General features: G+C 42.3%; 1 protein-coding gene across 3 annotated transcripts in view; it reads left to right on the forward strand.

Moving 5' to 3' along the window:
• FEZ1 (fasciculation and elongation protein zeta 1) overlaps positions 1–26,989 on the forward strand; it is a 44,895-nt gene that overhangs the window by 6,239 nt on the left and 11,667 nt on the right. For 2 of the 3 annotated variants that reach the window (XM_059414353.1, XM_059414361.1), the window contains exons 3-5: positions 7,347–7,446; positions 24,350–24,436; positions 26,787–26,955. In XM_059414353.1, coding sequence (XP_059270336.1) covers positions 7,347–7,446; positions 24,350–24,436; positions 26,787–26,955 — 356 coding nt within the window. The remainder of the gene's footprint in view (positions 1–7,346; positions 7,447–24,349; positions 24,437–26,786; positions 26,956–26,989) is intronic. The other variant, XM_059414370.1, reaches the window with a different exon arrangement.

Raw genomic sequence — 26,989 nt, forward strand, 5'->3', positions numbered from 1 at the left:
CTTTAATTACATAAACTAGAATTCTTAACCCTTAGAAGGCTTACTTTCTGGTGAAAACGAAGAAGTAAACAATGGTAAAGTCTTTGCTATAATAGCATTCTTCAGACTGACAAATTTAGGGATCCATTTAGTAATTTCTAGAAGCACATGTTGTAGGATTTTTGCCTTCGGTGCCTGCTGTTCTTGGTCACACCGCTTTGAAGAATGAAGAGGCAGACGGGGCAGAGTTGAGGGCAGCAAAGCAAGGTTTATTGAGTGATGGTACAAAGCTCCCAAAGAAGGAGGGGACCCGAGAGGGTTGCCCTTTTTTTATTTAAAGATTTTATTTATTTATTTGAGAGACAGAGGAACACAAGCAGTGGGGAGGGGCAGAGGGAGAGGGAAAAGCAGACTCCCCGCTGAGCAGGGAACCTGATGTGGGGCTTGATCCCAGGACCCCCGAAATCCTGAACTGAGCCAAAGGCAGACACTTAACCAACTGAGCCACCCAGGTACCTCTTCAGTTTTCTTTATATCAGTAGTAATCCGCCCAGATATTAGAAATAAGGACCAGAAGAAAAATTAATTAACAATGACAGATTCCTGGGGCCCCTGGGTGACTGAGTGGGTTAAGCCTCTGTCTTCAGCTCAGGTCATGATCTCAGGGTCCTGGGATTGAACCCCAAATAGGGCTCTCTGCTCAGCAGGGAGCCACCCCCTACCCCTGCCTCTCTGCCTACTTGTCATCTCTCTCTGTCAAATAAATAAATAAAAATCTTAAAAGCAAAACAAAACAAAACAGTGACAGATTCCAACAAATTGCTTTGAGAAACAGCAGAATTATGAAAATCACCTGTTTATAAACCCTTCTCAGGACTGGAAAATCATCTACAAGTGTTAAAATATGTCCAAACCAGAAACCATACTAACTGAGAGCCCAGGCAATTACTTTGGGCACAATAAAGGTGACAATTAGGTGATGTGGCTTTTGAGTATACAGAGTCCCTGGGTCACTTACTAGCCACTCATGGGGTCTTAACTGTAGTCAAGAAAAGGGCTTTGAGAAAAGTGCTGTATGAGGAGTGACAAGAAAAAGACGAAGGGGATAATTTGGCACATAAATTAAAGAAGGATGTTTTAGGCACTTAGTAAAAATAGGCCTGAATTCCCTATAGAGATAAAATAAGTACCAATTGTTCTTAAGGGATCACACAGGTAGTTGTAATGGGACTTTGGAGCAACCGGGTTTTGGTTTCTCTTTTTATGAACTTGAGCCGGGGGAGGGGAACTGTTGCCCATAAATAAGTGGGATAAAATGGCGTGTCCTAGGCAAGGGAGCCTGACCAGTGTGGGAGATAGTTGCTGACTTGATGACCCTGTGAGTGTACTGGGACTCTGTGTCTGTCTGTCTCACTCACTATTATACCCCCATGTCTAATGCAGGGCTTGGTGTGTTGTAAGTAATCCAGGAATATTTTTTTAATGAAATACTGAATATTAAATGAATTGGGTGAGCAATAATGGCCATCCTCGTAGGTAAAGGTAGTGCATTTCCAGATCCACACCATTTTCTTTTCTCCTTTTTAATTAATGTTGGCCTGAAGTCATGATCAGAGAGAACATTTTACTCTGGTGACCAGTACTGTAACTGTGAGCTCTGTGTTTAAATTCAGTTTTAAGTTTGAAACTGACTCTTCTTAAATGCCGAGCCTGTTATAATTTGTTAACTCATGTAAGTCGAAAAAGAATGGCTCTGGGGCTTTATTATACAGAATATTTTTTTTTTCACTGCCTGGTGCAATGAACTAGAAATACAAAGACTGTGAGTTATAATTTTCTTACTCCTGCTAACTCACTGTGTGACCTTGGGCTAGTCACTTAACTCTAGTCGACTGCGTGGGTCCTCATCTCTGAAACCTCCAGAGCTCAATCTTGATGAAGCGGGGCTAAGAACTCGGAAAGACCCTAATTCCTTAACTCACCCACAATGACATTTTAAGATGCATCCCATTCCTTTTGCTTCCAACAAATCATTTCTTCCCAATCTAACGAACCCTGCCTCCCCCGCTCCCTGCTGCCTCATTAAGGACGAAGGCCCAGTGAACTGGTTCTTGCTCTCTTCTAGCACATTAGCAGAGGCCACTCAATGTTAATTACCATCACATGGGGTTATTGGTCCGCTCTCCCTGATTTTTCTGTCTTGCCTGCCTCATTGACTGCTTCAGCTAAAAGACCGAATGTTGAATAGTTCCTTAGAGATAAGGTACAATTTGGGGATAGCGTAGAGGGAGGAAGCCGGGAAGAGAGAAATTAACACTGTGCTTTCTAAGCAGTCCATGTATCTAAGCCTTTCCAACTTAAAATAAAAATCAGAGTTAAATTGCACATTTTGCCTAGAGATACCTATCCGGACACTATAAAATTATAAACTATAAAATTATGATGGAGAAAGGAAAAAGATAATTTAACATCTAATTTGTTTATGATTCTCCTGAGCATAGCTTGTGAACTTGCCTAGTTTTGGTAGTGGAATGGGTGTTTCATCCACAAACAGACTACAAGTGTTTTAGCTGGGTTAGAGTTAAATAATAGAAACATAAAACAAAAGCTGTGTCGTTCTTAGTCAAGCTAACCTCCTTAAAGATAGCACAAGTCATAAAGCCAATGCAGTAATTCCCTTTAAAGTTTGGATTTCTTTAAAAAAAAAGAAAAAAGTTTGGATTTCTTTCCTTCCCGTGTGGAACCATTTGGCCAATAGGGAGTTGGCTGAGATGTCAAGTTAACTCTGATTCGTCAGGCCGTGGAAGTTTTAGGCACTACACGAGTCAAATTTGAATAGTTATTTCCTGGCTGTAAGTTTAGAAACTTCCAGAATCTATTCTTTGCCGTGTGTGATCATCGTTTCCTTTGTCATGAGAGATTGAACTGGGAGGCTAGAGACCTCAGCCCACTGCCTGCCTCACTGGGGTTGTGATCAGTCCTCTTACTGGCACCCAGGATACTGAGGGTCCAGACATGTGGGAACAATCAGTTTCCTGCTCTTCAGATAGAATTGTTGGGTTAAAGCTGTTAAAAATAAAGTCCACGTGGGGTCATGCCTGTCTGGCTCCGTCCGGAAGAGCATGCGACTCTTGACCTTGGGGTTGTGAGTTCGAACCCCGTGTTGGGTGTAGAGATGCCTTAAATAAGTAAAAACTTAAAACCAAGTAAAGTCCACACAGTAAATAAATAATACCATGTAGTCGACTATACTTGAGGGTGAAGACCAGTAAATACCGAATACGCAGGACAGGTAAAGCTGATGGGTAACTGATTTTTAGGAACTTTATTTGTCTTCTCAGAAGTTCAGTTTCCCCAGAGGGCAGTGGTAGTATTGATTCTATTTAAGTCCTCGAAAGAATTTAAAAGTTGTTCAAAGCCAGTATGTGCATATAATAATTCCTAAGTATTAACTGTGAAACAAGCATTAATATACTCACAGCAACACATACCCAAGCGAGGCTGTTGGCCTGGCTGGACAAGAAACACTGGGGGGAGGGAGGAGCCAGCCTCAAGGGTATTAAGGGAAAGGTTATCAAGTCGGAATTCTAATAAGCCCTTTAAGCCTAGCTGCCTGCTGCATTGTCCAGAATAGGTACAAAGAGGTGTGTGTGGGTGTGTGCGTGCGTGTGCGTGTGTGTGGGGGGGGCAGGACTCATGTAGCCTTGACGGCCATATTGCCAGTAGACCCAGATCTCTGTTATCCGTGTCTTGTCCTGCTCAGTCCCTCACACTCTGCCTGTGTCCATTTCCGAATCCCCAGCCCTGTGTGGTGAAAGATGGTTTAGTCAGTCCACAGGCACCTCGCTAAGCCCGGGCCATAAACCATGCACACGAAGAGCAGCATAACGACGGGAATTAAGGCAACCTGTTTTTTTTTTTTTTAAAGATTTTATTTGTTTATTTGACAGACAGAGATCACAAGTAGGCAGAGAGGCAGGCAGAGAGAGAGAGAGGGAAGCAGGCTCCCTGCTGAGCAGAGAGCCCAATGCGGGACTCGATCCCAGGACCCTGAGATCATGACCTGAGCCGGAGGCAGCGGCTTAACCCACTGAGCCACCCAGGCGCCCAAGGCAACATGTTTAATCTTGGCTGTTTGAGAACAGATCTAGGAGGTAACATTGGGAGTCTCCCTTTCCCAAGATAAGAGTCGGAAGCAGGGTGCTTCTCTGGGAAGTAGAAGTTCACAGTCCTCCTCAGGGTGCCTGTAAAAGGGAATGTGTTCATTCCCAAGGCCCCTGCTTGTGGGGAAATAGGTAGCCTCTCTGGGGGAGAAAGCCCTTCCCCTTCTCTTCCTCAGAGAAAGCTTTGTGTTTCCCTCCCACCACTGGCTCTTTGCTCCCTCTCCTGCTCCCGTGGCTGCTGCCAGTGTTTCTGCCCTTGCCTTCTATGTAACCTTTGCTGAGGAAGGAGAGCTAGACAGGAAGCCGTCATGCCCCTGCTGCCCCTGCCATCGCTCCTTTTGGAGACGGATGAAAGCACCCTGTCCAAGGAAAATGGAGTTCGCGATCTTTCACTCAGAGCCACTTTCTAAACTAGCTCGTGAGTGGGAACTTGGTATATTATTCTGATCCCTGTGCCAGTGCCAGTAAAATTATAAAGAACTGGAATAGTTACGTGGTTAGGCATATAAGCTCTGTAGCTCTATTGCCCGGTTTCAAATCCCACCTCTGTCTTTACTGGCTGTGTGACTCTAGACAAGTTAACGGACTTCTCTTTTTCAGTTTCAGTTTTTATTCCCCCCTCCTTAAGATCTGCCTTATAGAGTTGTGAGGAAGAAATGAATCCATCCACACAAAGGTTTAGGAGAGTACCTGGCTTATAGTCCGTGCCCATTAAGGGTTGGCCGTTATTATTGTGACTTGGGCACTGACTACGCGTAGGGGTGTGGCGTATGTGAGCAATTACAGAGATAAGAGTCACTCTGTCTTAAAGGTTGTTTATGAGCCCCAAAGGGTAAAGAGTGCTTTAGAAAAGAAGAAGAAAATTTGGACAGAACAGGAAAGAATGAGGATGGCTTGAAATCCCAAGGAGATCAGGGTGTGGGGAATCATCCCTAAAAATCTAGAATTGGAAGATGAAATCCACAATATGTCAGTGAAGGCTCACATGAGGAAAGCTGCCACACCCTCCATGATATGACAGAATCCCTGCTTGTTGTTTTAAGAATGCAGGCAGTTTCAAGGTCATTGGCAAGTGTGTGGTTCATTAAAGTTCCCAGCTTCTATCCAGCCTAGAAGAGGCACAAAAGCCTCCTGCCTATTTTGGGCTTTGCTGAATATCATTTTTCCAGGCGCTTGCTGCAGGGAGAACTCGAAGGTCAGTGCCCACATGCTTGTTGTCGATTCTCCGCAGCAGAGAAGGTAACACAGCCATGTTAAGGGGGAGTCCCCCGCTGGCCTTCCCGGTGTGGGGCTTGGAGTTTTGTCCTGGAGACAGCAAATTGTGTTTGCCTCCTGGCTTTAGAATGCTACTGAGACTTGCGTTAGCATTAGGCTGGATTAATGAAGCTCTAATGGTGCCTGATGGAGATTGGATTATCACCCATGTTTAAGAAGCAGACGCTGAAATCCTGCTGAATGGATGTCTAATGAACACTTGATGAGTCCTCTTAAAGTGCTTTCTTGTAATTGTAGGAAAATAACAGAATAAGCGGATCACCCGCGCACGGCTCTGAAACTGTTTTCTTGAGTTCCTTCAATGTGCCTCATGACCAGTTGTATACCTTGTGCACTAGGAAAGTTTCTTTGCTTCTAGCCCATAAATCATGTATCATTCTGGATTTTACGTATGTTAAGAGCACTCACCTGTTCACATTTCAAATGTCTGTGCTCCTGTCCGTCCTGCACTTGCCTTTTCAGCCTGGATTTTGTCATGTTTTGAATTTGATCCATATGTATACTTAGTTGCTTATTTTTAAATGGCTATTTCTTTATTTTAGTCGATCTAAATAAAATGTACCTTCTTAGACCTTGTTTTCGTAGGTATCACTCATGTTTGGCATGTGTAAGCACCTGAGGAAGATTGCATAGAGCCCCCCTTTATCATTAGCTAATGTTAGCCAATGCCACTGGCTGCCGTGGATGACATAATTTTAGGAGCTTGGTTTAATGATTTTTGTTAATCTCTCGGTGTTGACTCATTTGTTTATTATTTTTATTTTTTAAGATTTTATTTATTTATTTGACAGAGAGGGACACAGCAAGAGAGGGAACACAAGCGGGGGGAGTGGGAGAGGGAGAAGCAGGCTTCCTGCTGAGCAGGGAGCCTGCATGGGGGCTTGATGCCAGGACCCTGAGATCAGGACCTGAGCTGAAGGCAGACACTTAACGACTGAGCCACCCACGGGCCCCTCATTTGTTTATTTTCCTGTGTGTGAGAATTTGTGACTTTAGGTAATTTCCCCTAACCCCCTCTCTTTCACTGCGCCCCGCCCAAGAAATCTTTCTGAAATAAGTGAATTAAATGGCATGAGTTGTAGGAAAGGGTTTCTTATAATGTACATATTGGAATTTTTAAAAGTAATGTAATAAAAGGAGCCCCATCTTCTCTCACAAAAACCAATTGTTAGAGGTGTATTGATTGATTCCTTTCCTACATTTGCCTTAGAATGTCCATGACGGAGACTTACATTGCTAGAGCACGGGGTCGTGCCACCCGTGGGCTCGCTAGAGCATTCTGGGTAATAAGTAAGCATGAACAGGGCATTAACCCCTTAGCTACGTTAGATGTCAAGGAGTTCATTCTTGACCATTTAGTTGATTTGCATTCAATAAAGTTGAAATGCATCTGAACTTTATGATGGCCCTGATCTTAATGAGATTCAGCCAGAAAATCTGCCCTGATGTCCATCTGTGTGTCTATCATCTGTGTATCTATCAATCTATCAATCTATCATGATCTTCCTCTTTCTCTCTGTCTTCTTCACCCATAGGAAAGGAAGGGAATCATGGGCATTTCTTAGCTTCATGACATATGAACTATTTGGTGGAGGGGCAGATTTATTTTCAGGGACAATTTATTTTTTGCCAGAGTTGGCTTGATTGTACTCTACCATGTGTATCTCAATGGTGAGAAAGCCCTCTTCTTTTAAGCAAACACCTTTCATGCTGAAGCCCCTGGCCGGCGTCCATTCTCTTGGCTCTTTCTCTCCTGGTAGTGCCTCTAATTCCGTTTTTTTAAGCTGCTTTGCTCTTGCATGCTTGAAGGCAGATGACCTCAGCCTGGCACACACAGAAGCCTCTCTCCTCCCCTGGCCCAGCTCTTCCTTCCTCCAGGCAAGGCCAGGCCACAGATGTGTGCTAATGAGAGCTTCTCTTTGTTTACAGGGTTTGGGATGCTCTGACAGACAATTACATCCCTTCGCTCTCAGAAGACTGGAGGGACCCAAACATGGAGGCTCTGAATGGCAACAGCTCTGACACGGAGGTACCTCTCTGGGGCCCCTTGCTGAATAAAGCTCGAGAAGATGTAGATTAGATTCCAGCTAGGAAAACATTCAGTAATTCAACAGTCTTCCCCATTAGGTCACGAAGCCCAGCAGGAGCTCCCAAACATTGCTGGGAAGGCAGGAGTTGCAGAGGAGGTAGAGAATAAGAGGAGGGGACCTCTGGTGTGTACGAGGTGATTCGAACGGCTGTCGGTGAAAAGTGTCAAAGCAAGTTGCTGTGGTTGATCTGTGTCCTGCACCGTGCAAAATAAGGGGGTCTGAAGTAAGAGGAGGAGAGTGACTATGACATTTCCCTTGTGTGCAAATATGAATGGTTTAAAAAAATATATCAGGTTTTCCTATCTAAAATGAACAGTTCAGTCCCACCAAAACCAAGGTGGCAAATATTGATACACTTGTGGCAAGGTCAAAGCCTGGCTAACGATCAGAGCTGGGCCCTAGACTTTAGGGAGGTGGTCACTCCGTGGGGAGTGGCCAGTGAGACATTTCTAGACTCAACCAAGAAGATGTTTAAGCAGCTGAACCTGAGTCACATTCGTGCTTACTGATGCCAAAGAAGAAAGTAGCCTCAAGGTTTCTGAATAAAGAGAATATACTTATTTTGAGTTGATTTGCACGGGCTATGACAAGTGACATTTCAGAAGATCCAAATGGCCCTTCCTAGCTGAATCTATGTGTAGAAAAAAAAAATCATTTAATGGCTCCATCCTTCCTAAAAGCTGATTTCTGCCTTGCTTCGTTTTCTAGTTTTAGCTGTAAATGAAATTTAATGATTTCTTACCAGGAAGGGCTGTCACAGCCATGTGGGCTCAGCAAATGAGGGAAGGGGAGGTGGATCTCATCTTCCTAGGTCCTCCAGAATTGAGTTCAAGGGAAGGAATGAGAGATGCATTTTCCTTACCGGGCGATATTTCTGCAGATCATTGCCCCAAAGAGCACAGCAAAGAGATCAACAGGGGCTGATTTATTGAAAAGGTGGCTGTCCATCCTTAGCTCTTTTAATAATTAGCAATCCCAAACTCTCAAAACCTCAGGGTTTCATGGATGGGGCAGTTAAGGTGGTGACTTTGACACTAGGATATTCGCAACAATCCTACTCAGTGTGGATAGAGGTCCCAAGTCGCCTTTTGGCTCCCGGCTGCTTGTTTTCTCTTGCGATGCTAATACGCATCCTTGCTCCAGTGCAAAGGACAAGGGGACGACCATGGAATAAATCTCGTTACTGAAATGAAATCAGGTCAATCATGGTGCAAAAGACAGATTTTGCTTTCTTATCTCTTTTGCCACCTTTTCAACCCCTTCTGTGGACTAAGCCAGAGGATGTGTAAGATAGCCTGCCCTTCAGAAGGTTTCTAATTTATCCTCATTTGCAGATTTCCCTCAAGAGGGTTAATATTTCAAGGCAAATTGAACGACCCTGAGAAGGATGATCTTGAGTTCGACTCCTTGTGAAATTTCTTCCATCCAACCCATGGGAAAATGACAGGGTAGCCAAAGTGGATGGATTAAGGCTGTTTTATTTCATCTCCTTTATTATCGGGATTCATTACAGTAGAAGCTCTTTTAACTGACCTCAGTTTAAATGATTTGCTAGATTAACCAGCGCTCTGTAGTCCTGTAAGAGAGCGGCCGACCCAGTGTCCTTGTCTTGCTGAATGCACACAGCTGGTAGGCTGCTTCGAGCAAGCTCTCATAGCTCTTCTTCCACTTAAGTGGTTCATGGCCAGGAATCAGTTGTGTTTGCTCCCAAACCTCTTTATGCTTGTCCTTGGGACTCCAAGTAATGTAATCAAACATTACAGAAACTGTTGGATTATGACAGCAAAGAGAGTCATGTTTTGCTTTTTAAAAATCAAAGTAACACATGTACAGTCTTTTTTTTTAAGAAAAAATATTTTATTTATTTATTTGAGATAGAGTGAGAGCGAAAGCGAGAGAGCATGAGCCCGGATGGGGTGGTGGTGAAGGGCGTGGTGGGTAGAGGCAGAAGGAGAAGCAGACTCTCCGTTGAGCAAGGAACCTGACGTTGGACACGATCCCAGGTCCCTGAGATCATGACCTGTACTGAAGGCAGACGCTTAACTGACTGAGCCACCCGGATACCCCATATATATACATAGTCTTAAAAATCAAATAATACTTTAAAAATATTATAAGACTAGGGGCGCCTGTGTGGCTCAGTGGGTTGGGGCCTCTGTCTTTGGCTCCATGGTCTTGGGGTCCTGGGATAGGGCCCTGCATCAGGCTCTCTGCTCGGCGGGGAGCCTGCTTCCTCCTCTTGCCCTGCCTGCCTCTCTGTCTACTTGTAATCTCTGTCTATCAAATAAATAAATAAAATCTTAAAAAACTATATTATAAGACCTAAAGCCCCCTCTGACCCCCAGCTGTTCCTGACTTGTCTTTCCCTAGGCCATAGGAGCCACCACTTTTATTTCTTTTGGCATAGACCTCAAATTTTCTTTTCTTTTTTTTTTTTTTAAAGATTTTATTTATGGGGCGCCTGGGTGGCTCAGTGGGTTAAGCCGCTGCCTTTGGCTCAGGTCATGATCTCAGGGTCCTGGGATCGAGTCCCGCATGGGGCTCTCTGCTTGGCAGGGAGCCTGCTTCCTCCTCTCTCTCTCTGCCTGCCTCTCCAACTACTTGTGATTTCTCTCTGTCAAATAAATAAATAAAATCTTAAAAAAAAAAAGATTTTATTTATTTCACAGAGAGAGAGAGAGATTACAGGTAGGCAGAGACGCAGGCAGAGAGAGAGAGGGAAGCAGACTCCCTGCTGAGCAGAGAGCCCGATGCTGGGCTCCATCCCAGGACCCTGAGATCATGACCTGAGCAAAGGCAGAGGCTTAACCCACCGAGCCACCCAGATGGCCCAGACCTCAAATTTTCTAAGTAACACATTTATATTGCTGCTTGCTTAATGATTAAAAGCAACAGTTTGAGCTGTTATTTTTTAACTTTATACTATGGAAGATAAGATTTAATGCTTTCATACCTCCTCAAACATTCACACTTAGCGTTCCACCTTCCAACAGAGGGTTGTCACCGATTTATAGTGAAATCAATACTAAATATATAAGCTATCATAACTATGTAAATACTATTTTTTTACTGAATCATGTAGTGTTGTATAAGAATATTTCTTCTCTTATAAAACCTTTTTCTTAGCCTGGAGTAAAGAATTATTTTGTTTTTTTTTATTTGCTTGATTTTCTGTATATTTATCTATCAACAGTCCAACCCAGAACTCTTGAGTGAATTTAAAATCTCACAATATGATTGAAAAAAAAAAAATCAGACATTCAGGGGTGCCTGGGTGGCTAGTTGGTTGGACATCTGCCTTCAGCTCAGGTGGTGATCTGAGAGTCCTGGGGTCAAGGGGCATAGAGGCTCCCTGCTCAGCGGGGAGCCTGCTTCTCCCTCTGCCTCTGCCCCCGCCCTTCCTTGTGCTCTCTGTCAAATAAATAAATAATTAATTAATTAAAAAAAAAAACCCAGGGTGCCTGGGTGGCTCAGTGGGTTGGGCGGCTGCCTTCGGCTCAGGTCATGATCTCAGGGTCCTGGGATGGAGTCCTGCATCGGGCTCTCTGCTCAGCAGGGAGCCTGCTTCCTCCTCTCTCTCTCTCTGCCTGTGTCTCTGCCTACTTGTGATCTCTCTCTGTCAAATAAATAAATAAAATCTTTAATAAATAAATAAATAAATAAATAAACCCAGACATTCTATCAATTCTTTTCTTTTCTTTTTTTTTTTTGGTCTTGAAAATGTCCAAATGAGTATCTCTATCTTTCTACTATCAACTAGTCTGGTTGTATTCTAGATCTGGTACACAGCTGTTCTTGTGGAACTTCCCTTCACTTTCATCTGGGGGAGACTTCTTGCCTCTCTCTCCTGTCCTTTGACTGATGAATTTTCTTTTACTCTTTCTAGGTATATTCCCTTTTTTTTTTTTTTAAAGTTTTTATTTATTTATTTGACAGAGAGAAATCACAAGTAGATGGAGAGGCAGGCAGAGAGAGAGAGAGAGGGAAGCAGGCTCCCTGCTGAGCAGAGAGCCTGATGCGGGACTAGATCCCAGGACCCTAAGATCATGACCTGAGCCGAAGGCAGCGGCTTAACCCACTGAGCCACCCAGGCTCCCCATATTCCCTTGTTTTGGTGGGGAAAAAAATTCACTATATTCTTGAGAAAGGGTACAGAGGAATCTATTTTTTAGAATATACTAGAATATCTTTCTTCTCCTGCCATAGACTAGATTGAGAGTTTGATTTAATAGTTATTTTAGGTTGCAAACATTTTTTTTACCTGGAATTCTGAAGGCATTGTTCTCTTATCTTCCAGCTTTCCCTTGCTGTTGAGAAGAACTCAAATCCATTCTGATTCTCCTTTTATATGTGACTCTTTTATGGTTCTTTCTGAAAGCGTTTAGGATATTCTTTTGCCTTTCTTTTTTTTTTTTTTTTTAAAGATTTTATTTATTTGACAGACAGAGATCACAAATAGGCAGAGAGGCAGGCAGAGAGAGGGAGAGGAGGAAGCAGGCTCCCTGCAGAGCAGAGAGCTCGATGCGGCACTCGATCCCAGGACTCTGGGATCATGACCTGAGCGGAAGGCAGAGTCTTTAACCCACTGAGCCACCCAGGCGCCCCTCTTTTTCCTTTCTCATTTGAAATTTTCCATTTATGTGCCTTACAGTGAGGTCCCCCTCTCCACGATTCAGTCTGCGTTATATATAGTGCGCGTTTCACCCTGGAAACTCATGACTAAATTGTGGTATGTTTTCTTGTGTTATTTCTCTGAAGATGAATTATTTCTGTTTTCTGCCTCTATGGTGATGATTACATACGTAGTTCTCTCCTTTATTATGTAAATGTGATCAATGACATGAATTGATTCTCAAATATTAAGTCAGCCTTGCATTCTTGAGATAAACCCAACTTGGTCATGGTGTATCATTCTTTGCTTTTCTTTCATTGTGTGGTTTTCTTTTTTTCTCATAGTTTTACTGAAGGATGATTGGAATACAATAAATGGCATATATTAAAGTATTCAATTTGATAAGTGTTGACATATGTATACATCTGTGAAATTATCACCACAATCAAGATATCAAGAATATCCATTAACTACTCCCCTTCATCCCCCAATCTCCAGGCAACCCATTTCTATCACTATAAATTAGTTTGTGTTTTCTAGAATTTTGTATAAATGGAGTCATGCAGCACATACTCTTTTTTTTTTTTTGCAGGGGGAGGGGTCTGGCTTTTAAAAACTCAGTATAATCATTTAGATATTCATCTATTTTGTTGTTTAAATCAACAGTTCATCCCTTTTTATTGCCAAGGGCTGTTCCATTATAGAGATATAAAATAATTGGCTTACTCATTCACCTGTTGGTGGACATTTGGGTTGTTTTTTGAATATTGTAAATTCAGCGATTGTGAATATTCTTGCCTAAGTCTGCTTGTAGTCGTATGTCTCTGTTTCTCTGGGATAGAAAACCTGTGAGTGGAATGTTAGGGTTATAGGGTAAATGTATGTTTCACTTAAGAATCTGTCAAACGCTTTTCCAGTTTGAGAGCTCCAGTTAGTCCACATCCTTGCCACCCTTGTTAGAGGCAGCCTTTTACATTTAGACATTGGAGTAGGCATATAGAGTAACTTATTTGGGTTAAATTTGCACTACTGAGCATCCTTTCATGTCCTTATTTGTAATCTGTCTTATTCAGTGAAGCGTGTGTCCAAGTCCTTTGCCCACTTTCTTAATGGGTTATGAGTGATCTTGTTAAGTTGTTATTATTCCTTATATTAAAAGGTAAAATGAGACATACTAATTTTTTTTTTTAATATTTTATTTGTTTATTTGACACAGAGAGAATGAGAACAAGTAGGGGGAGCAGTAGGTAGAGGGAGAAGCAGGCTCTCCGCTGAGCAGGGAGCCTGATGTGGGGCTCCATCTGAGGACCCTGGGAACATGACCTGAGCCGAAGGCAGACGCTTAACAACTGAGCCACCCAGGCACCCCAAGGCATACTAAATTTTTAAGAATTAATGTAAGTAAGATCAAATAGGACAGCACAGGCCCAAAGCGGTTAGGAGTTCTCCACCAACAGGAACTATAGATAAGCTGGAAGCAAAGGAAGGAAAGTATTCAGTTTGCTATAGCTTAAATGGCTCTATTATTTGGGAAAGCCTAGTTGGCTGTTTGAGATTGGTTGCTCTTTGATTTGAATTCTTAACCTTGAGGCATTAAAGGTTTAGGTTTTGATTGGCTTGGAAATCTACTAAGGCATTAAAACCACCTCAGTCTAATGGCCTCCTTGTTTAATTAATTTAACACACGCATTCTAGACGCAGTCCTTTGTCTGATATGTTTTATGCACATATATTTTTTTAATATTTTATTTATTTATTTGACAGAGAGAGATCCCAAGTGAGCAGAGAGGCAGGCAGAGAGTGTGGGGGGTGGGAAGCAGGCTCCCTGCTGAACAAAGAGCCCAATGAAGGGCTCCATCCCAGGACCCTGAGATCATGACCTGAGCTGAAGTCAGCGGCTTAACCCACTGAGCCACCCAGGTTCCCTGTTTTATGCACATCATTTTGTCTATGGACTGCCTTTTAACTTTCTTAAGCTATTTTGAAGGTCAAATGTTTTTTAAATGTGATGAAGCCCTATTGATTTTTTTTGTAGTTTGTGCTTAATGTGCAGTATTTTAGTAGTCATTGGGATTTTTCTGGTAAGTCTTCTAGAAGCTGCATAGTTTCAGCTCGTCTGTGGCTTATGATTCATTTCAAGTTAATTTCTATATGTGGTGTGAGGTAAGGGTTAAAGTTCATGTGTGTATGAGTGTGTGTGTGTGTGTGTGTGTGTGTGTGTATGTGTATGGCTGTCCAGTTGTTCTGGTACTACTAATTGGAAATATTATTCTTTCCCTATTAAATTGTCTTGGCACCTTTATCAATCGACCATGTATGTGTGGATCTATTTCTGAATTCTTCATTCTTTTTCATCAGTGGGTGTCTATCTCTATGCCGATACCATGCTATCTTCATTACTATAGTTTTGTAATAAGTCTCAGCATAAAATAGTACAGCTTCTGACCCTTGAACAACACAGGTTTGAACTGTGTGAGTCCACTTACTTGTGAAATTTTTTTTTGGGAAAAACAATAGTGTATTGTAAATGTATTTTTTTCTTCATTATGATTTTCTTCATAACATTTTCTTCTCTCAAGCTTACTTTATTGTAAAAATGCAGTATAGAATACATATAAAATACCAAATATGCATTAATCAACTGTCTATATTATCAGTAAGGCTTCTGTCAACTTAACTAGTAGCTAAGTTTTGGGGAGTCAGAAGTTACATGTGAATTTTTGACAGTGCAGGGCATCCAGACTCCTAAACCCTGCATTGTTCAAGGGTCAACTGTATGTCTTTCAACTTTGTTCTTTTTTTTTTTTTTTTGAAGTTGTTTTGGCTATTTTTGGTCCTTTGTATTTCCATATAAATTTTGGAATCAGCTAATTAATTTCTCTAAGTTGCTGGAAATTCAACTGTGACTGCTAAATCCATATATTGATTTATATATGTAGATCAATTTATTATCTTAATGTGGTGAATTACACAAACTGATTTTCAAATATTAAGCAAACCTTTCATTTTTTTTAAAAGATTTTATTTATTTATTTGTCAGATCACAAGTAGGAGAGAGGGAGGCAGAGAGAGAGGGGGGAAGCAGGCTCCCCACTGAGCAGAGAGCTCGAAACAGGACTGGATCCCAGGATGCTGGACCTGAGCTGAAGGCAGAGGCTTTAATCCACTGAGCCACCCAGGCGTCCCCCCAACCTTTCATTCTTAAGATAAACCCCAATTAGTCATGATATAGTATCCATTTTATATAATGTGGGATTTGATTTGCTAGCATTTTATTAAAGCTTTTCGCTTCTCCGTTCACTAGGAATTTTTTTCTGTAATTTTCTTGTAATGTCTTGACTTGAATTGGGAATTTTCCTTTCTCTAGTTTCTGAGAATTTGTCTTAGATTGGTATTATTTCTCCCTTACATGTTTGGTAGACTACACCAGCGAAACCATCTGGACCAGAGGTTTTCTTTGTGGAAGGTTTTTGATGACACATTCAATTTCTTTAATGAACATAGGGGTGTTCGGATTTTCTGTTTCTTCCTCCAGCTGATTTTGGTAAATAGTGTTTTTCAGGGAGTTTTTTCATTTAATCTGAGTAATTGACCACAAAGTTGTTTATTATACACTTTTATTATTTTAATGTAAGTAAGATCTATAGATCTTACTGTAGTACAGTGATATTCTCCTTTTTATTTCTGATCTGCTAATTTGTGTTTTCTTTCTCCTTCTTTCCCTCTCCTTCCCCTCTTCTCTCTTTAGTCTAGCTATGGGTTTATCACTTTTTTTGGGGGGGGAGTTATCACTTTTATTAATCTCTCCACAAAATCACTCTTGTTTTCTCTTTTACCTCTGTTGCTTTTTTGTTTTCTAGTTTGTTGATTTCTTTCCTTAACTTTATTATTTCCTTCCTTATACTTACTAGGGTTTTACTAAGCCACTTTAGGTGGGAGCTTAGATCAGATTTTATTTATTTATTTATTAGAAGATTTTATTTACTTTTTTGACAGAGAGAGATCATAAGCTGGCAGAGAGGCAGGCAGAGAGAGGGGAAAGCCAGCTCCTTGCTGAGCAGAGAGCTGGATGATGCAGAGCTTGATCCCAGGACTCTGAGATCATGACCTGAGCTGAAGGCAGAGGCTTTAACCCACTGAGACACCCAGGCTCCCCCAGATTTTAAACTTTAGCAATAATTGTCTTAGTCTACCCAGGCTCCCATAACAAATTGCCACAGACAGGGTGGCTTATAAACAACAGAAATTTCTTTCTCACAGTTAAAGAGGCTGGAATGCAAGATCAGTGTGCCAGCGTGATTACATTCTAGTAAAGGCCTCCTTCTGGCTTGCAGACTGCCAATTTCTGTGTGTGTTCTTAACATGGTACAAGGGATTTCAGGAGCTCTGTGGACTCTTTTATAAGGTACCAATCCCATTCATGAGGGCTCTACACTCATGACCTAAGCAAATCCCCAAGGCCCCACCTCTTAATGCCATCACATCGGGCATTAAGATACCAACAAACGAATTTTGGGAGGATGCAAACATTTAGACCAGCAATAACATAAGAATTTTAAAATAATAAAACTTCCTTTAAGTGTTGCTTTACCTGAATCCCACAGTTTTGAGATGGTGTGTTTTTACTAACCTCATTTTGAAATATTTTCTAATTTTTCTTGTGATTTCTTTCTTCTTTGACCTATAGATTATTTAGATGAATGTTACTTACTTTCAGAGTGTTTAGGGATTTTATAGTTATAATTTTGTATTGGTTTCTGGTTTAATCTTGTCAGAGAACACAATCTGTACAAATTCAGTCTTTTAAAATATATTGGAGTTGCTATATAGCCCAGCATATGTTGTATCTTAGAATGCACTATGTGCCATTGAAAAAAATGTATATTCTGTAATTATTGGTTGTAATGGTTAATAAAGCTCAACTAGATTAAGTTAGTTTATAGTTTTATTGAATTCTTCTAGCTCTTAACTGATTATCTTGTCTGTTTATCCATGAGAATTTATTTTTTTGTTTTATGTTTTATTTGAGATATAATTGGTATACAATGTTAAATTAGTTCTTTTTTCAGGTGCACAACATAATGAGTTGAAAATTCTATACGTTACACAATGCTTAACCATGATAAGTGTAGTTACCATCTGTTGCCATACAATGTTATTACAGTATTATCGACTATATTCTCTTTGCTATACTTTTGATCTCCATTGTTGATTGATTGATTGATTTTAAGTAAGCTCTACATCCAACATGGGGCTTGAACTCATGACCCTGAGATCAAGAGTCACATGTTCTACCAAATGAACTAGCCAGGTGCCCCTTGATTTATTTATCTTATAACTGGAAGTTTGTACCTCTTAACCCTCTTAAGCTATTTTGCCTCTGCCTCTCCCCACCACCCTTTCCTCTGGAAATTACCAGTTTGTTCTCTGTATTTATGAGTATTTCCGTTTTTGCTTGTTTTGTCTTTTAGATTACACTTATAGGTGAAATCATAACATTTGCCTTTCTCTGTCTGGCTTATTTCACTTAGCATGATACCCTCCACGTTGTCCATCCACGTTGTCACAAATGGCAAAAATCTCATTCTTTTTAGTGGTTGAGTAAAATTCCATTATGTATAGATGTATATGTCACGTTTTCTTTATCCATTCATCATCCATCAAAGGACACTTGGGCTGCTTTCATAGCTTGACTATTGTAAATAATGCTGACATCAATGTAGGGGTGTATATATTTTTTGAATTAATGTTTTCATTTTCTTTGGGTAAATACCCGGTAGTGTAATTACTAGATTGTATCATGTTTCTATCAATCCTTTTACTTTTCACCTGTGTCTTCATGTTTAAAGTATGCCTTTTATAGATTGCATACAGTTGAGTCTTTTGTATTTAGTCTGACAATGATGATCTATGCTTTTTGGTCTATTGAATTTAGTTCATTTGCATAGTATGTTCATTAGCATTTAAAATAACTTTAATAATTTATGTTTAGTGGTATGATCTTGCATTTCTATTTGTCCTATCTGGGTTTTTTGTTGTTGTTGTTCCTCTGTTCCACCTTCCTTGCTTTTTGGGGGTTAATCAAAATTTTTTTGGTATTCCATTTTCTTTCTTCCATTGGATTTTATTTTTTAATATTTATTTATTTTTAAAAAGATTTTATGTATTTATTTGACAGAGAGAGAACAAGCACAAGCAGGAGGAGCAGCAGGGCAGAAGGAGAGGGAGAAACAGGCTCCCCAAAGAGCAGGGAGCCAGTTGCAGGGCTCAATCCCAGCACTCTGGGATTGTGACCTGAGCTGAAGGGGACACTTAACTGACTGAACCATCCAGGCACTCCCTCTTCCATTGGATTTTAGCTATACCTCTTTGTGTGCTTTGTTTTTTGTTTTGTTTTTGTTTTTTTACTGACTGCTCTAAAGATTACACCCTGCACTATTAATTTATCATAGTCTATTTAGGATTCATATTATGCTACTTTACATAAAATGTGAAACACTCTCAACAGTTTAAGGATACTCCTGTCATCCTCTGTGCTATTCTTGTCATATATTTTACTTTAATCCACATTACATACCCCACAACACAAGTTACAATTTTTGCTTTAGACAGTTAGTTGTCTTTTAAAGAGATTAGGAGAAGGAAAAACAATTTTTTTCTATTTACCATTTCTGGTGTTATTTATTTCTTCCTGTAAGTCAGATTTTTAATCATTTCTTTTCAGGTAAAAAACTTTCTATTTCTATATAGATTACTATATAATCTTATAATGTTAGTTCACAGGTGACAGATTCTCAGCTTTCATTTATTTCATGTTTTCCCTTCTTTCAGTGAACACAGCCTTGCACTGTCTGTGCCCAGTGCCTCAAAACAATAGGCTCTTAGATTTTGTCCAGATTTATATTTGTGTGTGGCAGGGTAAGTCCAGTACTAGCTACTCTTTTGTGGCTGAAAGAGGCCATCTCATCTGTTTTTGTGTTTTGGAATTCCTTTTATTCAAGTGTACTTAAACTGATCTTTTGCTTTTTCTCCCCTCCCATTCTCTATCTACTTATTTTCTTTTACTCTCTAGATGATTTTCTCGGCCTTAACTTCAACTCTTCTACTGAAAATATAAATTTTGCTACCATAATTTTAATTTCTAATAGCTTTATCTTGTTGTTTTTTAGAATCAATTCTACTAAACAGGCCATGTTTCAAGGAGGCAGTGTTTCTTGGTATCCCTCTTCCTAATGACAGGAAGGAGTTTCTTCTGCCCTCTGTATTACTTTTGATTTACCTTTCCTATGTATTTGCTTTCGTCCCTGTTTTTCATGTTGGGGATTGTCTGAAAATATTTGACAATCTTTAGGCATATTTAAAAGTGAGGCTAAACTCACAGAGTTCTGCCTGTGGGGGAAGGGCTTGTCTCCTACTGGCCCCCACTTTAGTGCTCAGTAGTGACCTGGTCACTGGTCATTTTGTTTGGAGACCCCAGATATTGGCATGTACGTCTTTTTTCTTGCGCAGTGTAACAGAAATGTAGTGACCACTAAGTGGAGTCCTCCAGTGTTTTGCTTGAGGAGGATAAGCCTGGCTGCTAGCATTCTTGGAGCCTAATCAGGGCAAGAGGCTGAGGGTCTCTGGTGAGTAGGTAGACTTCCACTTAATCCCTCTGTTTTGGGCACCATCCCTCACCCCAGCTTTCAGGTGACCTGGTGTCTCTTATGTACATGTTCCCTTAGTTCAACCTTTCCAAAGTGAAATCTCCACTTCTTTTGGTGGTGGTGGTGGAGGGTGGTAGTTGCCTTTTCTTCATGGGAGAGGAGAAGAGACTTGGGGTCTTACTGCTCCTATGAAGAATCCTGGCAGATCCTTCCTCTTGTAGCCCCACCTCCCAGTGCCCCCCCCCCCCCAGTCTCCAATTCCTGAGACTTTGAGCATTTTTGGGTGAAAGCACATACTTTGGGAAGCTTTCTCCCACAGGGCTTAACCCTTTAGCCTACTAGCTCAGCATCTGCCCTCTGGCATCTCATTCACTGTTGTCTTTCCTCAGTTTGTTTTGTCCCTGTAGGATATTCTCTTTTGGTCCTTTTGCTCTCACTTCAGTAGGGTTTCAGAAGGAAGAGGAGATAAATGTATGTGCTCAATCCCCTACGTGTCTTCCTTCTGTTACTAAAAAAAATAGAGGGCACCTGGGTGGCTCAGTCTGTTAAGCATCTGCCTTTGGCTCAGGCCATGATCCCAGGGTCCTGGGCTGGAGCTCCACATCGGGCTCCCTGCTCAGCAGGGGGTCTGCTTCTCCCTCTCCCTGCATACTCTCCCTCTGTCTCTCTCTTTCTTGTTCTTGCTTTCTCTCAGATAAACAAATAAAATCTTAAAAAAAAAAAAATGGGAATGAGGGCCCACTTAAAAGATGGTGTACTGATAAAGTGGATGATAGAAGAAAGACAATGTGGAACTTCTATTCAGAGACCCATCATGGAGAAAAAGGCATTGAGCTTACATTAAGAGCTTGGGGAAGGGCGCCTGGGTGGCTCAGTGGGTTAAGCCGCTGCCTTCGGCTCAGGTCATGATCTCGGGGTCCTGGGATCGAGTCCCACATTGGGCTCTCTGCTCAGCAGGGAGCCTGCTTCCTCCTCTCTCTCTCTGCCTGCCTCTCTGCCTACTTGTAATCTCTCTCTGTCAAATAAATAAATAAAATCTTAAAAAAAAAGAGCTTGGGGAAAAACAAGTATATTCTTATATTTTTAGGTCAAAATAATATGCTCGAGTTATGTAATATTATTATTATTTACAACTCTCCACACTTACTGGATTTTTCAGTTTATCAATATTCTGTTCCTGGCTTATATAAAAGATAGTCTCTTTTATCCCTGTAACTGTGATTAAGAGCAGGTGGTGGTTGTCTTGGACAAGAAGAAGTAAAGTCTGGACAGTGAGTCCAGCCCTTCTGTTTTCCAGGTAACTGAGCAACTAAGTTGTGTGTGGAGTTGGACTGACTATAGGAGGTGATCGTGAGACCATTCTTCTTGCTTTCAATATTTGTTCATTAATTCTTTCCAGAAACGTCTGTTGTCTACATGCTGTTTGCTATGCTCTGTCTGGTGCGTCGCACTGTGGGGATTCAGAGACACTGACTTAACCTCACACAGATGTTTCCCGGTTGTTCACAAGCATGAAGGGATGTAGTTGTCCTTTCCTTGGGCTGGGTGCCTGCTGTGGATTTTTTTTTTTTTTTTTAACTTGTTGAGTGAAGGTGAAAATGGATCTTTATTTTCTTAATTTTGGTCAAGAGGAACCACCTATGTGGAACAACTATGATAAGGGGAGGGAAATACAAGGCAGTGGAGACTCCCTTTCTTGTGAATAGAATCTTCTGGATTGCTCTGATGAGAGCCCACGGCTAACAATCGCTATTGAACACAAGGACTCAGCATCATTTTAGTTTTCACGCAGACTTTGTGCGGCAAGATTTAGTGGCAGTTAGGGCCCAGGGAAGATTCCCTCATTTACTGTCAAGCTTTAAGCTACCACATCACAGCCCTAAGGGCACACCCTTTACAGAAAGCAGAAGGACGAAACAGCTTGCCAGGGAGGAAGATGGCCAGAACTTTTCTGCCTCTAGGTCTTCTCTCCTCCGTTCTGGAAAGAAGTCTCTTGGAAGAATGATATTTCTTGGAAGAGTCATAGTTCACTTCTACAGTGTGGAACCAATGTGAGTTTAGTCTACAGAGAAATTCAGCCCCAGATGACCTGGCCTGTGGGTTGTTTGTGGCTTTAGCCTTCCCATTGTCACCTGAGAGGCTAAAGGAACTCCCTGTGGCGATTTCTAGGTCTCTGTCATATATTAAGAATAAGAGTAGGGGCGCCTGGGTGGCTCAGTGGGTTAAGCATCTGCCTTTGGCTCAGGTCATGATCCCAGGGTCCTGGGATAGAGCCCCGCATCGGGTTCCCTGCCCAGGGGGGGAGCCTGTTTCCCCCTCTCCCTCTACCTGTTGCTCTGCATGCTTGTGCTCTCTGTTGAACAAGTAAAATCTGAACAAAAATTTTTTTAATTAAAAAAAGAACAAGTATACATACACTCTTCCGCCTGCATAAGTGTGTGTGTGTAAATCAAATAATCCTATCTAAATATATAAATGCCATCATCTTTCAAAATTCTTTCTCTTATCCTCTGTTAATCCCCATCCAGCTTTATACTCTCTGCACAAGATACTGTCACGATAAGGAAGGGCAGGTTGGCAGGTCGGGATCCTCTCAGGGGCATTTATAAGAGGAGAGGGCTGGCTGAGAAGTGACAGAGGGGTCAGGGAGGAACAGAGTCCTCGAGATCTGGGAGGAAATGTGGGAGGAGCCCTGGAGAAGTGCCAAGGGATGAGAACCGAGGGAGAGGGAGGAGGAAAGGCCAGATACAGGTTGGGTGTGGTGAAAGCAGAGGCAGGGAATTGCCCACACTGGGGAGAGGGAAGGAGCTGGGGCTTCCTTTAAGTACTTTGTGTTTGCTTCTCTTTCTGTTTTACTTCTTAGTGGCACACTTCGGAGGTCTGAGGAAGCGTGGGGGTAGGTGCAGCTCCCACAATCTTAGAACTCAGGGAAACTTGTCAGTGATTATAGGTCGTTTTGGGGTCTTTTTTTCACCCAAGCCTGACAAGTCAGACCTGTAGGCTTTGTGCCAGAGACGGGGAGAGGAGAGACAGCTGTAAGAGGGATCCACGCACCTCCGTTCAGGTTCGGTAACATTTAAAAATGACAAGACCTTTAGAATAAACTTATTGTCACCCCACCCCCACCCCCGCCAAAAAAATTCTGGTTATAGACTAACACTCGCTTATAAAAAAGAATCCAAACAGAAAATGAGGAACCCTGTTTCTCCATGGCTGAGCGTGACTTCCAGCACAGGCCTTTCTGGCCCTGAGAAAGTTTGCCCTAGCCGTGTAGTCGTGAACAAACTGAGGTTCCAGGGGCTTCGGTTGGCAGAGTGGGGAGTGCGGAAGCCAGGCGACTACCACAGGTGGTACACCTGGCAGAGAGAGGAGCATATGGGTTCGCCAGCAGAAATAGATGCCGCCATCTGGCATACAAGCCCCTTGGATGATCCCATTACCTCCCTGCCCTACCCCTTACCCAGGTGGAGCACAGATGGCATTTAAGATGCACTTGATTAATTTTTTTAATGACAGAGTCCTGGTTTTAAGCAAACCTAGAGAGAAGGTGATGTGTTTTGTTAGGCATGTCTGGCAAGGTGGAGCTCAAAGACTAGGGGAGAAGTTTCTGAGGATGGCTTATCTCTGACATGGTTGCTCGGGAGGGAACTGGGCATCTTCTGTTGGAAGAGCAGAAGCATAATCCCAGGAAAGCGGCCCATCAGCCAGCCAGCTAACCACGAGCAAGTCCAATTGATTCCTGGATGAGAGGTGTCTCTGCAGAAAGATTTCCTGGAAGCACCCCTCGCCAGCCCCTAAATGACTTTCAGATCGGACTTCTGGGCATAGACAAATTGTTGGTTTAGGGGTTGATTTTGTGCAGGATTTGAACATATATGCCGGGCAGTGGCTATTTGGGGTATGGTTAGGAAAGCCAGATATGCTGTGAATATCTTGTTGGATTGCAACTTCCAGACTCTCAGTGGTTGTGAACTTCCAGAATCTTACTTGGCACTGTGGGATCTCGGAGGAACAGGATGCCTGTTTCGATATTGTTGTCGTTTTGTCCGGGCCTCAGTTCATATGGTCGGGTTGTTCCCTGGCACGTCTCATGTAGCTTCAGCACCCCCTTCAGCAACTGTGACCTCACACCTAGATTCCCATCACAGGGTGGCCTTGCGTCCAGTCCAGTCAAAGCTTGACACTTTCGACTGGAACAACCTACCCCTTAGAACGCCTAAACCAGTGCACTCTGGAAACAACCCCCAGATTGAAACTCCTCGTCTAAGTAAGAGAGGCTTCGATGCAGGAATTGGTTGAGGTATCACTACCTTATTCATGCAGGGACGACCCCTCTGTGGGCTAAGGAACAGTGCTCCTTCCTTTGAGTCAGATGCTCTTGCTGGACTCGGGGAGGCATGCTGTGCAGAAGGGGTATGTTTGGAATTGGATGAAACTCTGGGCATCTCTTCAGATTCCCTCCTCACACAGCAGATGGCCAGATGGGCCTCTCAGTCCGTGTCGTCTGTTCTAGAGACCAGACAGTAAAGAGAACCCTAGTTCTGCTGATGATCAATCAGAATTCCACGCCCCACCCCCCTTCAGATCCATGAGAAAGAAGAGGAAGAGTTCAATGAGAAGAGTGAACATGATTCTGGTATCAATGAGGAGCCTCTACTCACAGCAGATCAGGTATGAATGTTTCTCTTGGTTCTTGGGACTTTTTGTTCTTTGGATCAAGAAAAAGTCTGAGTACATACGTGTCGTGTCCATTTAAAGCAAAAGACAAATATATGGTCTCATGGTTGCCTGGGCTGATGACTTGGAGTGTCTTTGGTAAGGGAATTCATTTCTCCCTAGGCCTCGGTTTACCCACCTGCACTAAATAGGAACATAATTCTTGACCTTTGGGTTGGGTGGGACTCATATTTGATTATAGCCAGAGATAGGCCCGGTGTTGACTGGCTTCAGTTCTTGCTAAGCCTCAGAATGCAATCTCATTAAGTGAGTTGGGGAAAATCAGGAGGGGGAGACAAACCATGAGAGACTGTGGACTCTGAGAAACAAACTGAGGGTTTTGGAGGGGAGGAGGGGTGGGGGTTTGGGGGAACCTGGTGGTGGGTATTAAGGAGGGCACATATTACATGGAGCACTGGGTATGGTGCATAAACAATGAATACTGGAACACTGAAAAGAGATAAAATAAAATAAAATGGAAAAAAAAAAGTCAAGACACTTAAATGAGGGTCCCAAAGACTTATTCTTGCAAAAATAGAACTGACAGTTGAGGCTTTTGTACGGTATTTTCTCATATTTCATAGAATACCCAAAATGCTGAGCCTTCCAAAAGGAGTCTTAATGGACAGTTGTGACTTTAATTAAAAAAAAAAAAAAAAAGATAGTGCTTGACATTTGATTGAATTAGTTAAATGTTGGCTTTAGTCATTTATTACTTAGGAGGGAATCATCTTGGGTCTTTGGATTCTTTTTTCAACTTTTTGGTCAATGAATATTTCTGGGCAACTTTTTGAGCAGGAACCGTACAAGTTTTTCACAGAGTAGTTCCGAAAAAGCTCCGCCAGGAGCCTGTGGTGCCAGAAAGCACTTTTCGGCCAAAGGAACTCTTTCAGATCTGAGGCAAAAAGGTGGGATATAAACAGGTAAGGGTCAAGAGATTGAAGGGCACCAGATGAAAAGAGAAGAGGGCCTGACAGCTCTTCTTGTGAACTGTAGGGGAAATACAATTCAGCGATCCAAGGTTAGCGAAAAGTTCTCTGTGAGAGAAGGAGAAAGTCAGCTGTGAAATTTCTGAAGGGGGCTTGTCGTTTGCTTGCATTTTATAAATGGCTTTCAGGAAGCAAAGACTGAGTATTCCCTAAATTTGCTGAATGGAAGTGAGAAGGTGTGGGACTAAAATAGAAATTACTCTTAAGGCGGGCACCCTAAGTCCTCTTGTCCTTGGTCCCGCTGACGTGAAGAAGCCGGCCTCAGAGAGCACCAGGCCCAGGGGCCTGGAGCCTGAACCTGTCACAGAATCAAGGACAGACAAATGCATGAGTGCCCTGTCGTGACCAGACCCATCCATGACGCCTTTCAGACTGTCTTTGCCTCTTCCATTTTCTTTATGTGTCAGCAGTTAATGAACAGAGCGGCTCTCCTGTCTTCCTCTGGCAGTCCTTTGATTTAGCTCTCTCTTTTAGGAACAGATCCCTAGTAAGAGCAGAGATTACAGCTGGGTTCCTTGGTTCCTTTCTGCTCTCCAGACCCCACCTATCCTTTTGTTATTTTAGCTTCTTCTTCTTCTTTTTTTTTTTTTAAAGATTTTATTTATTTATTTGACAGAGAGAAATCACAAGTAGATGGAGAGGCAGGCAGAGAGAGAGAGAGAGAGGGAAGCAGGCTCCCCGCTGCTGAGCAGAGAGCCCGATGCGGGACTCGATCCCAGGACCCTGAGATCATGACCTGAGCCGAAGGCAGCGACTTAACTCACTGAGCCACCCAGGCATCCCTGTTATTTTAGCTTCTTGTTTGGCATTTGTGGCTACGCAGCTTTAGCTCCTACCTAGGAGAATTCTGGAGAAATTTCCTCTACCTAAAAAAAAAAAAGCCTCCCCATTTTGAGTTGGTCTAGGAACAGCGTAAGCACTGTAACAATTAATGGGCTGGGTTTTGTGTTAAAGTTGAGGGGATAAAGTGTTTTCCCACTTAGAAATAAAGTGCTTAGCCCATTGAAGTCAATGTTCTCTTCCAGGCAGCTCTGCTTTGGTTCCCGAAAGAGGAGTTTATTTCCAATAAAGCACTCATCTAAATGGTGTTCTTGGAAGAGATTTCACATTTTAGAGTGCTTTACATTAACAGAAGAGTGTATGTAAGCCTTTGGTTAGATCTATTTTTATTATTATTCAATATTTATTAAATAACAATATTGCTTTAGGAATCTTAGAGGCAGCAAATTAGAAACATCCTTAACTGACCCAAATCTGAGCTGGGATGTCCCCCCGGCAGAGACCAGAGTTAGCACTCTCTTGCGTACCTTCTTCAGGTGATTGAGGAGATCGAGGAAATGATGCAGAACTCCCCAGACCCTGAGGAAGAAGAGGAGGTCCTGGAAGAGGAGGATGAGGGAGAAACCTCCTCCCAGGCAGACTCGGTCCTCCTGCAGGAGATGCAGGCCTTGACCCAGACCTTCAACAACAACTGGTCCTACGAAGGTGAGGGGCCTGACGGGTAGCCTTGCCCAGGATG

Source organism: Mustela nigripes, chromosome 1, assembly GCF_022355385.1.
Source record: "Mustela nigripes isolate SB6536 chromosome 1, MUSNIG.SB6536, whole genome shotgun sequence".
Lineage (NCBI taxonomy): Eukaryota > Metazoa > Chordata > Mammalia > Carnivora > Mustelidae > Mustela > Mustela nigripes.